At 36.0% G+C, this 13,529-nt stretch overlaps 1 protein-coding gene across 10 annotated transcripts in view; it reads right to left on the reverse strand.

The window, feature by feature from the left end:
- The window catches only part of ITSN1 (intersectin 1), a 257,076-nt gene that overhangs the window by 106,894 nt on the left and 136,653 nt on the right, over positions 1 to 13,529 (reverse strand). For all 10 annotated transcript variants that reach the window (XM_032175654.2, XM_032175652.2, XM_032175655.2 and 7 more), the window contains exons 15-16: positions 8,824 to 8,911; positions 8,239 to 8,378 (exon numbers count right to left, since the gene is read on the reverse strand). In XM_032175654.2, coding sequence (XP_032031545.1) covers positions 8,239 to 8,378; positions 8,824 to 8,911 — 228 coding nt within the window. The remainder of the gene's footprint in view (positions 1 to 8,238; positions 8,379 to 8,823; positions 8,912 to 13,529) is intronic.

Here is a 13,529-nt window from a genome sequence, read left to right on the forward strand (position 1 = left end):
AGTGTATGACATGTTTTACACTAGGTAGAGTATATAATAATTTGATATCATCTACCAATAAAACATAATTACAGTACTTTCTTAAATAAGAAATTATTAAGTAGTCAAGAAATTTTGGCTGCATGTAACAAACACTTATGCAGGAAAAATAAAACTATAAAATGTGTAGTATATATACTACACACATATATTAAATATTAATATTAAATATTAAAATAAGTTTTTTTAAAAAAATCACAATTTATGCAGAATCATGAAAATACAGAGTTTCTTAACCAGGTTCCATGAATAAGCTTCAGCCCTGTGGATACTATGTTGCATGCAGACTTGGGGTATATGGGCATTTTTCTGGTGGAGAAAGCTCACAGCTTTTATTAGTCTCAAGGGGTCTTTGATCAAGCACAGCTCATGAACCACAATAAAAAATTATTGGCATATCAAGATTCTGTTTTGTATTAGTTAAGATAAATGAAAATCAACTTGCTTTTAATTTTCTTCCCTAGACCAAAGAGGGAAAAGTTACTTATTTCCCCTAAAGAACTAAGATATTTGAACCATAAAACAACTTTGGACATCCTATGGCACAGAGCCAAAGTATTTCAAAAGCAATCTGTTTGACAAATTGAATACCCAAGAAAATCCAACTATTTTTCCCCTGAGAAATGTGGCTCAAGTTTACTGAAGATGGTTGTTCTATTGCTAAGCTAAAAGGCACAGAATCGCTTGATTTAATAACTGTGACTGTTTTTCCTTCATCTGGTCTTAGAGACACTCAAAAATACATGTATTATGTGAAAAAATATTACTTGAAATATAAAGTAGCATGCACCTGAACAATATGTATAGGATTCCTTTTCATAGACATTACTTTGCATAAATGTTTATGAAGGGAAAAAATTAACTAGCAACAGGGGTCTGTGAAAGGAGACTAGCAGTTAATGGAAATCTATTTGCTGATTTAGATATTTAACTTTTTTGAAGGATTTTGCTTTTGGTTCGCCTCCAGATGTCTCTTGGAAATGAGAGACAAAAACAAACATAACTTAATTACTTAAATTTCATGAACTCAACACCATAAATCAAGATAAAATTATTTAGCTCACATATAACATTTATAATAATCTTCATACTGTTAATATTAAATTGACCTCATTAAAAAATGATGTAGCTACCAGCATCAGAAATTTCAGGTGTTTATCTATAATATCATATCCATAAAAAGTCAGAAGTAGAAGTGCTTTTCTGTAAATAAACATTATTTCTCACCTAGAGATAATATGTAGTACACAGTATCAAAATTTATAGAAGGCCTTTGGAGTTTTAAAATACATTAAATTTTTCAAATTAAGTGGTTGTGAAACAAATCAAGAGCTATTAAAGAAAGCCAGTTAACAAACCCCATGAGGTGAGAACTTGTGCCTGTATAGAAAATTTTGAAAAATAACGATTTCAGAACACAGAAACGATACCCAAATCAAGGTAAACTGATAGCCCATTTATCACGAAATTATAAATTTATTCATTCATTTAAAAAATTTATTTATTTAGAGATAGGGTCTCACTGTGTTGTCCAGGCTGGAGTACAGTGGCTATTCACAGGCACGATCACAGCCTTGAACATCTGGCTTCATGTGATCCTCCCACCTCAGCCTCCTGAGATACATGTCACTGTACCAGGCTACATTTATTCATTCTTGATGCATTAAAACTGAGAGGACTACACAGAAAAAGATACACTGATTGGTTATTTATTTATTTGAGATGGAGTCTTACCCTGTTGCTCAGGCTGGAGTGCAGTGGCATGATCTCAGCTCTCCGCAACCTCTGCCTCCCAAGTTCAAGTGATTCTCCTGCCTCAGCCTCCCAAGCAGCTGGGAGTACAGGTGCGTGCCACCACACCCAGCCAATTTTTGTATTTTAGTAGAGACAGGATTTTGCCATGTTGGCCAGGCTAGTCTCAAACTCCTGACCTCAAGTGATCCACTCACCTTGAACTCCCAAAGTGCTAGGATTATAGGCTAGAGCCACCGCACCTGGCCTGATTGGTTATTTAAATTCTGAAATGGGATATACTGTTTGAAAACATGTTCAAAAATTTAAATTTGAAGTCAATATTTAACAAAATAATAAGACTATTTCCCATGGCACAAAATGGTAGTCAATGTATCACAAGTGCTAAGGGAGACTGGAGCAAGGTGTGTGTGGAAGGGGGTGGGCAGAAGAGCTAGAAGCTCCTGTCCTCTCTGCAATAGGAATAGGTAATCAGACACCCTCCACCATGAGGCTTTGGGAAGTACCCTTGGGAAGTATTACCAGAAAGAGAAAACTGATTCCAGTTTGTCCTGAAAATCTGAATTTCCCTCAAAGTGTCTGCTTTAGTCACAAGGCAATATTCCATTAAGAGAAGAAAGTATTTTTTCAAAAGACTGAGTTCTTCTTAACCCTTTCCCAAATTACCTTTTATGAAATTTTTACAACCTTAAAAACAAAAAAACCCCACGCTTTAACTAAAAAACAACCAAGCAGCCTACTGGTATGGCACAGAATCTGACAGAATGAGAGCTAGGGCATTTTATTACTTCTATGCAGAAGAGGTCTTTTCCGAAGGATCATACAGGTAAAAATAAAATTTTAGCTTGAACAAAATGAAAGAACCAAACATTATTCTACTAATTATGAGAAAGCAACATGGTTATTTGAATTCATAGTGATTTCTCTCACTGTCTCTGCGCCTCCTCTTTCTGAGTCTTTCTCCTTCCTTCATTGTTTCCCTTCACAAGCATTTTTCTCCCTGACTTCTTACTCTGTTCTGCAGTTCTTTCTCCAGCTCTTTTCTTTTTTCCTCTGGTTGCTAAACATTTTGCCTTTCACTGCCTTCATAATGAATGAGCCTCCCATGAAAACAAATGTCTGAAACCAAGAGTATAAAGGCTTTAGTTAAGCAAACAACCTCATTTACTACAACTGGCCTTCTCAATTCAACATCAATTCAGTTCTAAGAGCAATTTTTAGAACAGGTAGCATTATGGGGAGAATTTATATTTCTAACAGCCTCTTGTGTCTAATTTTTGAAGTCTGGATTTCCCAAGTATACTAAGGAATTAAATCAAAATTGTGAATTAGTCTTAAATACTCAAACTTTGCTAGAAAATAAAATGCTATACACATTTGGAATAGTATACTGACCATAGTATGTCTCCCATGATGGAAATATGCACATGACCCAAGTAACAACTAAGCGCTTTCACATTTTTGCAGACAAGCTCAAATTCAATGATCTAAAATGCTTATTAAAAAGACAAGACTACAATATACAGTACCTTGTCCAGCTTGTAATTCAGTTTACACCACCATACACACACGCAACTTGTCAATAGGAAAGAATCAATCATACTCCACGATTAATAATAACTAATAATTAACTTTTATAAAGAAGGCTTAGTACTTCATGGTAAATGCTATCTTAGACACTGAGCACTCATCTGCGCAGGGGAAACTGAAGCACAGAGCTGGAGATGGTTCATCATTCTTAGTCTGAGAAAGATGTGCATTGCCTGAGTAGGGCATGGAGACCTTTAGAAAGAAGTCTAAGTGGATGACGCAGCCCAGGAGAACTGCCAGGCACTGCAACACTGCCTCCTCCATTGCCACTGACTGGAAGAAAGAAATGCTCAAATGTAAACGGCCATTCACATTAGGACTTGTCCAGTACACACTGACTAGACAGGAACCAACAAGGACTCAACTTTTCAACATGAAACATAAAATCTAGCTCCGTTGGGTGTTGGATTCTCCTTATTTGACCTCTTAAAGGAGCCTGGAAAACTACAAGCTGTACTCTATGCTGCTGCTCCATGTTAGAGCTAAGACATTAAAATATGGAACATTAGGCTGTCAGTGCCAAGGAAAACTGCTACAATAACTACTGACATCGCCAAGGTCAAGGTAAAGTCAGGTGCTACTGTCCAAAAAGTCCTGGCAGTAAAGTTATTTAACACTTGTTTGAATGATAATTTTATGCCTACAGGTAAGCACTGTGTGTAAGAAAAACAACTATCCTTTTGGTACATAGAGTCTCCAAAAAAGTTGGGAGTTTAATTTTCGTGTAAACTGAAGTAAAAGTCATAGATAATAATTTTAAATTGTTGTTTCTAGAACGTGGATTTGAGAAGACTACCAATTTCTTAATAAGGTATTTGTTACATATAGAACGCATTTTAAAAGCAGAAATTAATGGTAAATAAATTTTATCCACTGAATTAAAACTATTTTAAGATGTACTAATTCATGCTAGCAATAATCACAATCAAATTAATTATTCCTGGTTAATTCACTGTTCAAAAATTTCATTTGATAATCAAAAACCTAAAATTTATCATGCATAGCAAGGGCAGCATAAGTACAAAGGCTGCCAATTGGCATAAGAGCATAAGAGCTTCAATATTTCAGGGTGCTATCGTTTCTCCTCTTCTCCCACCCTCCCTGTTTTTACAGACTTATTTAAAACCCAAAAGGCAAAGTTTATTTGCTACAGTAAGATTCCTGTTTCCTTTCTCAAGTAATTATTGGTTTGGGTGGTAAATAGAAAGATATTTACATCTTAGGATCTTTTTTTGAATATATAAACATGACACCTAAAAGGTAAATATCTATTAAAATGCATGGAAAAACAGCCTTTTTTGGAAAACAAAAAATGAGCCTTCAATTTCCATGGTTTAGGTAGAAACTTAAAGGCCCACGACTTTGAATATGGAGCCATTTAACAGAAGACCACAATTATAAGTATGCCTTATGTTTTCAATAGGTTGCTTCCTATAAGAAACAAATACCTGTTAACCTGTAACTTTTTCCTCTTTAATTAATGCTTTGAGAATTTCTGTCTTTGCTTATCAGATTTTGGGTAGGGAAGGGAGGAATGTAATTCTTCCTGAACTGAAGAAAATGGGAGAAATCCACAAAAGACAAATTAATCTGAGCAAGACATTCTAGAGGAAAGAACTAAATCAGATTGTATGTTAAAGAAAAGGAAAGTATAAGTGTATTTAGTTTTTTTTTTACTAAATACGCTTCCTATACTTCCTAATCACTGTCTTATAACTCAGAATCTGGGGTGAACCAGGGTACGATTATTCCCTGTATTACCTTTATACCTAAGAAACTGGACTTAACTCTGAGCATACATCAAAGTAGGTGAATGACTTATTGCAATTTACTCAAAATAGTGAGAATCAGTTTTTGTTAAATATTATCCTCATTTGTGGAGCCAGCCACTTAATGTAGATTTAGTAACCTGATAACTAATTTTAAAATTCTGTACTCTGTAAGGTACTCCTCCAGTGTTACAGTACTAACCAGCTGGCTTCCTTTAGGGAAAGGAAGGTTTAGGATACAGCAAATTCACACCATCAGGTTAGATGTGTGAAATGACACATCCCAAGAAGGCAGAAGTAATTTTTGCATCATCAGTGTGGATGCTCTAAAGGCACTGCCGATCAAGAGGGGCACTGAAGAAACCCCAAGGGTCAGGAGACTGGCTCTTCCTGGTCTATCTCTTCATCCAAGAAAACACAGTTGCTAATGGACACATGCTCTAAAGTGAGAAAAAAAGTATTTCATTTTCCAGTGTGGCTACAACAAAGAAAAGTGGGCAAGTGACACTTAAGAGACTAAATGATAAATCCATCTCTGAGTTGTCTCAATCAAATTCTATAAATCTTTTGATTCTCCAATTTAATTGTTTGTTTTGGCTTTACCAGGTTTGAGGGGAATACTAGAGATAATAACCGTAACACAACGTATTCACTAAGTCCTCCAAATGCGTGTTAAATAACAAAACAATATAGTTATACTGACCTGTGACTTGTTTACTGTTTTGTTTGTTTGTTTTGTGAGACAGGGTTTCACTCTGTTGCCCAGGCTGGAGTAAAGTGGCACAATCATGGCTCACTGCAGCCCTGACCTCCCAGACTCAAGTGATTCTCTGACCTCAGCTTCTCAAGTAGCTGGGACTAGAGGCACACGCCACCATACCCGACTAATTTTTGTGTTTTTTTGTTTGTTTGTTTTTGTTTTTTGTAGAGACAGGGTTTCACCCTTTTGCCCAGGCTGGTCTCAAATGATCCACCTGCTCAAGTGATCTACCTGCCTCCCAAAGTGCTGGGATTACAGGCACATACCACCGCACCAGGCCTGACCTGTGATTTTTTAAAACTCATCATATTAATTAAAGTTAATAAAAGAAAGCCAAAATTAAAATTAAAAAGCAAGAAGAAATATTCTTATGTAAAAATAAGCATATTTGGAAAAAGGGCTAGTGGAAAAGGGGGCTAAAACTGGCCTTTATGTAAGAAACTCTGTGACACTGAAAGCAGCCATAGTCAATTAAACAAAGTAGGGGTGACTCGCCACATATTAAGGGTGTTCTCTTTAGTAATGGCAACAGCAATTCAATCACCAAAATTATTTAATCTTCTAGACATTTATCAAAAGCCTCTCACTACAGTATCATTTTCTAATACCTGAACCTTGTTTAGGGGAGTCAAATTTCTAGAAAAAGAATCTTAATGTGAAGGCACAAATCTGGACTACTGCCTGGGTTCAGAAGAGAGCTTAATATTTAACAGTTTATATCCCAAGAGACTATTAAAAAGCAATGCAGGCTTTGCAACAGTGCTTTTTTTTTTCTTATAAAAGAGACAAGTGACAATGAAAGTTTATGTGAGCATACTTTAATTAAACTTATTCTTTTTTGTTTTTTTGTTCTGTTTTTAATTGCACTTATTCTAGAGATGGTTAATTTACAGCTGTACTTCCAATACTGACATACCACACATAATCATATATGCATGAATATAGAACATATATAGTGTACACACATACACACACCATGTAAGCATGAAAGCAAAGTGAAGAAAAACCCTAAGTTGGCTCAAATAGTATCTCCCCTAAGAGCACTTTCCTGGAATTGTACAATTGAGAAAAGATCATTACCTAATACTCTGAAAGAACAGCACACATACCTCAAACTCAGATGTCTAGACAATTTGGCCTAGAATCTCAATCCAAAAGTCAACTATTATAAAAGTTTCAAATATGCTAATTTTTAATTTTGTTTTTAGAATTAGAGAATAGGAGTTTTACTTCTTCCTACTGTCAAAAGCTGAATTGGCTTAAAAAGAATTTTAAGTTAGAAAAGGAAAACAAATATTTGGAGGGGAAAAAAGTATAACATCCAATTTCTTATAAGAATAACAAAAACGCTAATGTCTACATACATCTAAAGTAGTATATGATTGTTTATAAGAAATAAACTGTGTTCTGATTTTAAGAATTAACATTCCTTTTTTTTGAGACAGAGTCTTGCTCTGTCACCCAGGCTAGAGTGCAGTGGCGTGATCTTGGCTCACTGCAAGCTCTGCCTCCCGGGTTCACGCCATTCTCCTGCCTCAGCCTCCCAAGTAGCTCGAACTACAGGCGCCCACCACCACACCGGCGAATTTTTTGTATTTTTAGTAGAGACGGGGTTTCACCGTGTTAGCCAGGATGGTCTCGATCACCTGACCTCGTGATCTGCCTGCCTCGGCCTCCCAAAGGGCTGGGATTACAGGCATGAGCCATCACGCCCGGCCAAGAATTAACATTCTTAAGATGATACAGTTGTAAAGTTAAATCAGAAACACCAAATCTGAAAGAGGCTGTGATCTAACCACTTTACATTTCCTCAGAGTTTTGGCATTTTCCCAATTTTACTGTGCAAATGTGACAAAACCATATACCACTTCTGCCACAAGAGACAAAAGCAATTACTCCACTAAAACAGTAAGATTTAAAAATGAGGTAACAAAATAAAGATCTACATTTAAGTGCAATGAAGATAAGAAGTGGCAGAAAAATTCTTAGTTTTAAAAAAGAAAACAATCCCTTTTAGTAGTATTCAAAGAACATAAGAAAGATAAAGCTTTTGGAATCAACTTGATGTGATTATAAACAGACAAAAGAATGGAGATGTGTCAAAATATGATTCAGGTTAAAAACAGATGTCATGCTGGGGCCACTCATTCAGCCCTAACTTATAGATGCCAAATTCATTTTTATATTTTCAAGGAGAAAAGTGCAATTTAGATTGTCTCACAATGGCATAATAAATTTTTCTGCCTGTGATTAAATAGCAACTAATCATTTGGACAGTTAAAAAAATTAAAGGTAGGACATACATGCTGGCACACATAGAAGAGTTACCTTTAGCTGATTATTGAAAATATCAATCTCCTGTAGTTTTGATCTAGTTTCTTTCTCCACTTCATCCAGTTGGTCTCGTAGCTGCTGCCGAGCTAGTTCTTTTGCTTCTAAGGCTCTTTTAAGTGTAACAAGTGAATCTCCTATTTTAGAAAAACATTGCAAAGATAAGAAAAACTTTAATTTGCAGCGAGGAAAATGTTTTTTAATGTTCTCATTTCACTTAAGGAAATTCTTGCTCATTAAAAAATAAGAAAAGGCCGGGTGCAGTGGCCTATGCCTGTAATCCCAGCACTTTGGGGGACCAAAGTGGGTGGATCACCTGGGGTCAGGAGTTCGAGACTAGCCTGGCCAATATAGTGAAACCCCATCTCTACTAAAAATACAAAAACTAGCTGGGTGTGGTGGCATGCACCTGTAGTCCCAGCTACTTGGGAGGCTGAGGCAAGAGAATCTTCAATTCGGGAGGCGGAGGTTACAGTGGGCCGAGATTGCACCACTGCACTCCAGCCGGGGGGACAGAGTGAGACTCCGTCTCAAAAAAAGAAAGAATAAAGAAAAGGTCAACTTTACAAATAAAACACCTACTGTGCAAACTGTTCTGCTGAACTTGTTTTAATTGGTCATTGAGTATCTGTTTTTCTGGAATAAGTCTTCCAAGCATTTGCTGAGATTCCTGGGAAGGAAGGAGGAAAATAGTAATGAATGACAGGGAAGGCTACCACGTCTACATTAAGATCCAGGCAGAGCTTAAGTCAGTTTTCTCAGACTCTTCCCAAATCCTGTATGGTGAAGCTGTGTTTAATTATTAATTAGGTGTGGCTCCTGCTTTCTTGCCAAGAAATTAACTCTGTTTGCCAAATGCTTTTCCCTAGACAGTTATAGCTTCCCTGACATTTCTTATATTTTTGTTGACTTACTGGATATTTACAAGCTTCAAAAAATGTACATTAAGTACTACTCCACAGAGATAAACTGAAGTAATGATCTTCCAGTGGCACCGGGATCAAATGCAAATGCAGTGATCCTACTGTTTGTAAACTAACTCAGTGGTCTAAATAGGAGCTACCCTATTACTCTATTCTGAACTTTGATACTTACTAAGGCTGAACTTAGGTTTACCGTATACCTGAAGTTGGAAACAGAAATCAAAGATTTTTAACAACTAGAATCTTAGCGGCTGTATATATTTTTCCACCACACTGGATGGAATTTTAAACAGGTACACAAAAGTTTTGAAGCAACTATTTTTTTAAATGACACAAGAAAAAAGTTAACCCACACTGCACAGGCTGTTTGGAATTTTTGTGGTTAACTTGCCAAGCACAGTATTTGCTTAAATTTAGCCGAAAATATCCTGTATAGTTTCTGTACGTTTCAGTAAAATGGCAGTCTTCCCAGATTATAATAAAGAATATTTGAATTTTATTTTTACCTTGATAAAAAATGAGCTGTACGTATTGACTTTTTGTTTGAAAAACTAAAAATGCCTTAATTAAAATTTTTCATCAGAAGCTAAAAACCAGTCCATTTTCGAATAACCACCTTTAGATACAGACTGGCTTGTGTGGAATAAATCTCTGTGTAATGTATGTCTAAATGGTAGAAAGAGTTAACTCAATAGCTAGAATTTAGAAGCATCTTCTCCTATGAATAATCTATACCAGAAAAAAAAAATCTTGATAAAACAGAATACACGAATCAGATCTAACTTATCTCCAAAGCAAGTATCTGCTAATCCCTGTACAGAAAGGGAACCAATATCTGATTACCTACTACACACTTTTCTTTCTTCAAAGAATGTTTCATTTTTCACTTCATTACATTTTTGGGAATCCTGATTTTTATCATATTATCAATAAGCGAACATTCTTTTTTTTTTAATTATACTTTAGGTTTTAGGGTACATGTGCACAATGTGCAGGTTTGTTACATATGTATCCATGTGCCATGTTGATTTCCTGCACCCATTAACTCGTCATTTAGCATTAGGTATATCTCCTAATGCTGTCCCTCCCACCTCCCCCAACCCCACAACAGTTCCTGGAGTGTGATGTTCCCCTTCCTGTGTCCATGAGTTCTCATTGTTCAATTCCCACCTATGAGTGAGAACATGCAGTGTTTGGTTTTTTGTCCTTGCGATAGTTTACTGAGAATGATGTTTTCCAGTTTCATCCATGTCCCTACAAAGGACACGAACTCATCATTTTTTATGGCTGCATAGTATTCCATGGTGTATATGTGCCACATCTCTTAATCCAGTCTATAGTTGTTGGACATTTGGGTTGGTTCCAAGTCTTTGCTATTGTGAATAGTGCCGCAATAAACATACGTGTGCATGTGTCTTTATAGCAGCATGATTTATAGTCCTTTGGGTATATACCCAGTAATGGGATGGCTGGGTCAAATGGTATTTCTAGTTCTAGATCCCTGAGGAATCGCCACACTGACTTCCACAATGGTTGAACTAGTTTACAGTCCCACCAACAGTGTAAAAGTGTTTCTATTTCTCCACATCCTCTCCAGCACCTGTTGTTTCCTGATTTTTTAATGATGGCCATTCTAACTGGTGTGAGATGGTATCTCACTGTGGTTTTGATTTGCATTTCTCTGATGGCCAGTGATGATGAGCATTTCTTCATGTGTTTTTTGGCTGCATAAATGTCTTCTTTTGAGAAGTGTCTGTTCATGTCCTTTGCCCACTTTTTGATGGGGTTTTTTTTTCTTGTAAATTTGTTTGAGTTCATTGTAGATTCTGGATATTAGCCCTTTGTCAGATGAGTAGGTTGCAAAAATTTTCTCCCATTCTGTAGGTTGCCTGTTCACTCTGATGGTAGTTTCTTTTGCTGTGCAGAAGCTCTTTAGTTTAATTAGATCCCATTTGTCAATTTTGGCTTTTGTTGCCATTGCTTTTGGTGTTTTAGACATGAAGTCCTTGCCCATGCCTATGTCCGGAATGGTATTGCCTAGGTTTTCTTGTAGGATTTTAATGGTTTTAGGTCTAACATTTAAGTCTTTAATTCATCTTGAATTAATTTTTGTATAAGGTGTAAGGAAGGGATCCAGTTTCAGCTTTCTACATATGGCTAGCCAGTTTTCCCAGCACCATTTATTAAATAGGGAATCCTTTCCCCATTTCTTGTTTTTGTCAGGTTTGTCAAAGATCAGATAGTTGTAGATATGCGGCATCATTTCTGAGGGCTCTGTTCTGTTCCATTGATCTATGTCTCTGTTGTGGTACCAGTACCATCCCCACCAAGCTACCAATGACTTTCTTCACAGAATTGGAAAAAACTACTTTAAAGTTCATATGGAACCAAAAAAGAGCCCGCATCGCCAAGTCAATCCTAAGCCAAAAGAACAAAGCTGGAGGCATCACGCTACCTGACTTCAAACTATACTACAAGGCTACAGTAACCAAATAAGCAAACATTCTAAGCATCAATCTTAAAGAATAAAAATTGTACTTGGTCATATAGTATTAGGTGATAATACTTAGTTTAATAAACACATGGCCTCATCCCTAAATTTTCCAGGAGATTATTTTATGAAACTTCACCTCAAGAGTTAACGAAAGACACATAAAGAGAGTTGACACATAGAAAAATATACTTAGGCCAAGGTGGGCGGATCACCTGAGGTCAGGAGTTCGAGAACAGCCTGGCCAACATGGTGAAACCCCCCCATCTCTACAAAAAATATAAAAATTAGCCGGGCATGGTGGCGCTTGCCTGTAATCCCAGCTACTGGGGAGGCTGAGGCAGCAGAATCACTTGAACACGGGAAGCAGAGGTTGCAGTGAGCCAAGATCGCGCCACTGCATTCCAGCCTGGGCAACAGTGAGACTTTGTCTCAAAAAAAAAAAAAAGAAAATAAATATATACTTTTAAAAGGTGCATGCATTTTGTAATATTTTAAAATAATTTCCAGCAATCAACTTGTGGTACTTTTTACTTTACAAATCTCAAATTTCAAATGTATAAGGAATTTCTTCAGACTTCAAAGTACATGAAACAACTGAACAGAAATGAAAGGAAGATATACAAATCCACAATGATCAGGGTTTCAGTGTTCCACTCTCAGTAGCTAATAAAAGCAGTCACAAAATCAGTCAAGACATAGGAGACTTGAAGACCACCATGAATCAACTTGATCTCACTGACATTTAGGGGACACTCTACCTGATTACAACAGCATGCACATTCTTTTCAAGCACCCATAGAATATTCCCCAAGACAGATCATATGCTGAGCCATAAATCTCAATAAATGTGAAAGAATTAGAAGAAATTACAAAGAAAATTTTTAAAAGATTTTGAATTGAATAAATATGAAAATGCAACATATTAAAAATTTGTGGGATATGGCAATGTGAGTGTTTAGATCGAAATTTAAAGCTTAAAATGTTTGTATCAAAAATGAAGGTCCAAAATCAATTATCTAAACTTCCTCCTTATGAAGCTTGAGAAAACAAAATTAAACCCCAAATAAGTAAATGGAAGAAACAAGAGAAAAAGAACAAAAATAAAACAGAAAACAGACATACCACAGAGAAAATCAATAAAGCCAAAAGCTTATTAAAAAAAAAAATCAATAAAGCCAAGAACTTATTTTTAAAAAATCAACAAACTCCAGATAGATTGATCAAGAAAAGAAGGAGGAGGACAGACAGAGTAGGAGAAAGGAGAGAAGAAGGGGTTAGGAAGGAAAAGGAGAAGGAAGCAGGGAGACAGAGTGAGACGACACAAATTACCAATATCAAGAAAGAAAGAAGGGACATCACTACAGATACTACAGACTTACATACAATAAGAGAATGTTATAAACAACTTTATACAAATAAATTTAATAATTTAGATAATATAAACAAATTCATTGACAGATACAAATAATCAAAACAGATTTAAGGAGAAGAAGAAAATCAGAATAGCCCTATACCTACATAATAAATCTTATAATTAAGTCTTCAAGAAAGCTCCAGGCCCAGAGGCCTTCACTGGTGAATGCCACCAAAATTTAAAGAAGAAATGCTATTTCAACACAAACATTTTTAGAAAATAGAGGAGGAAGGAATACTTTCCAACTCATTTTCTGAGGCCAGCATTACCCTGATATCAAAACCAGACAAGAATATTAAAAGAACACTAAAAACCAATATCTCTGTTGAACTGAATTCAACAGATTTAAAAAGATCCTTAATAAAATAATAGGAAATGGAATGTAGTGAAATATTTTAATAAAGGTAATATACCATGACCGAGAGTGGTTTATCCCAAGAATGGAAGGCTGATTTAA

This window comes from Hylobates moloch, unplaced genomic scaffold (genome assembly GCF_009828535.3).
Source record: "Hylobates moloch isolate HMO894 unplaced genomic scaffold, HMol_V3 SCAFFOLD_14, whole genome shotgun sequence".
In the NCBI taxonomy this organism is placed as follows: domain Eukaryota; kingdom Metazoa; phylum Chordata; class Mammalia; order Primates; family Hylobatidae; genus Hylobates; species Hylobates moloch.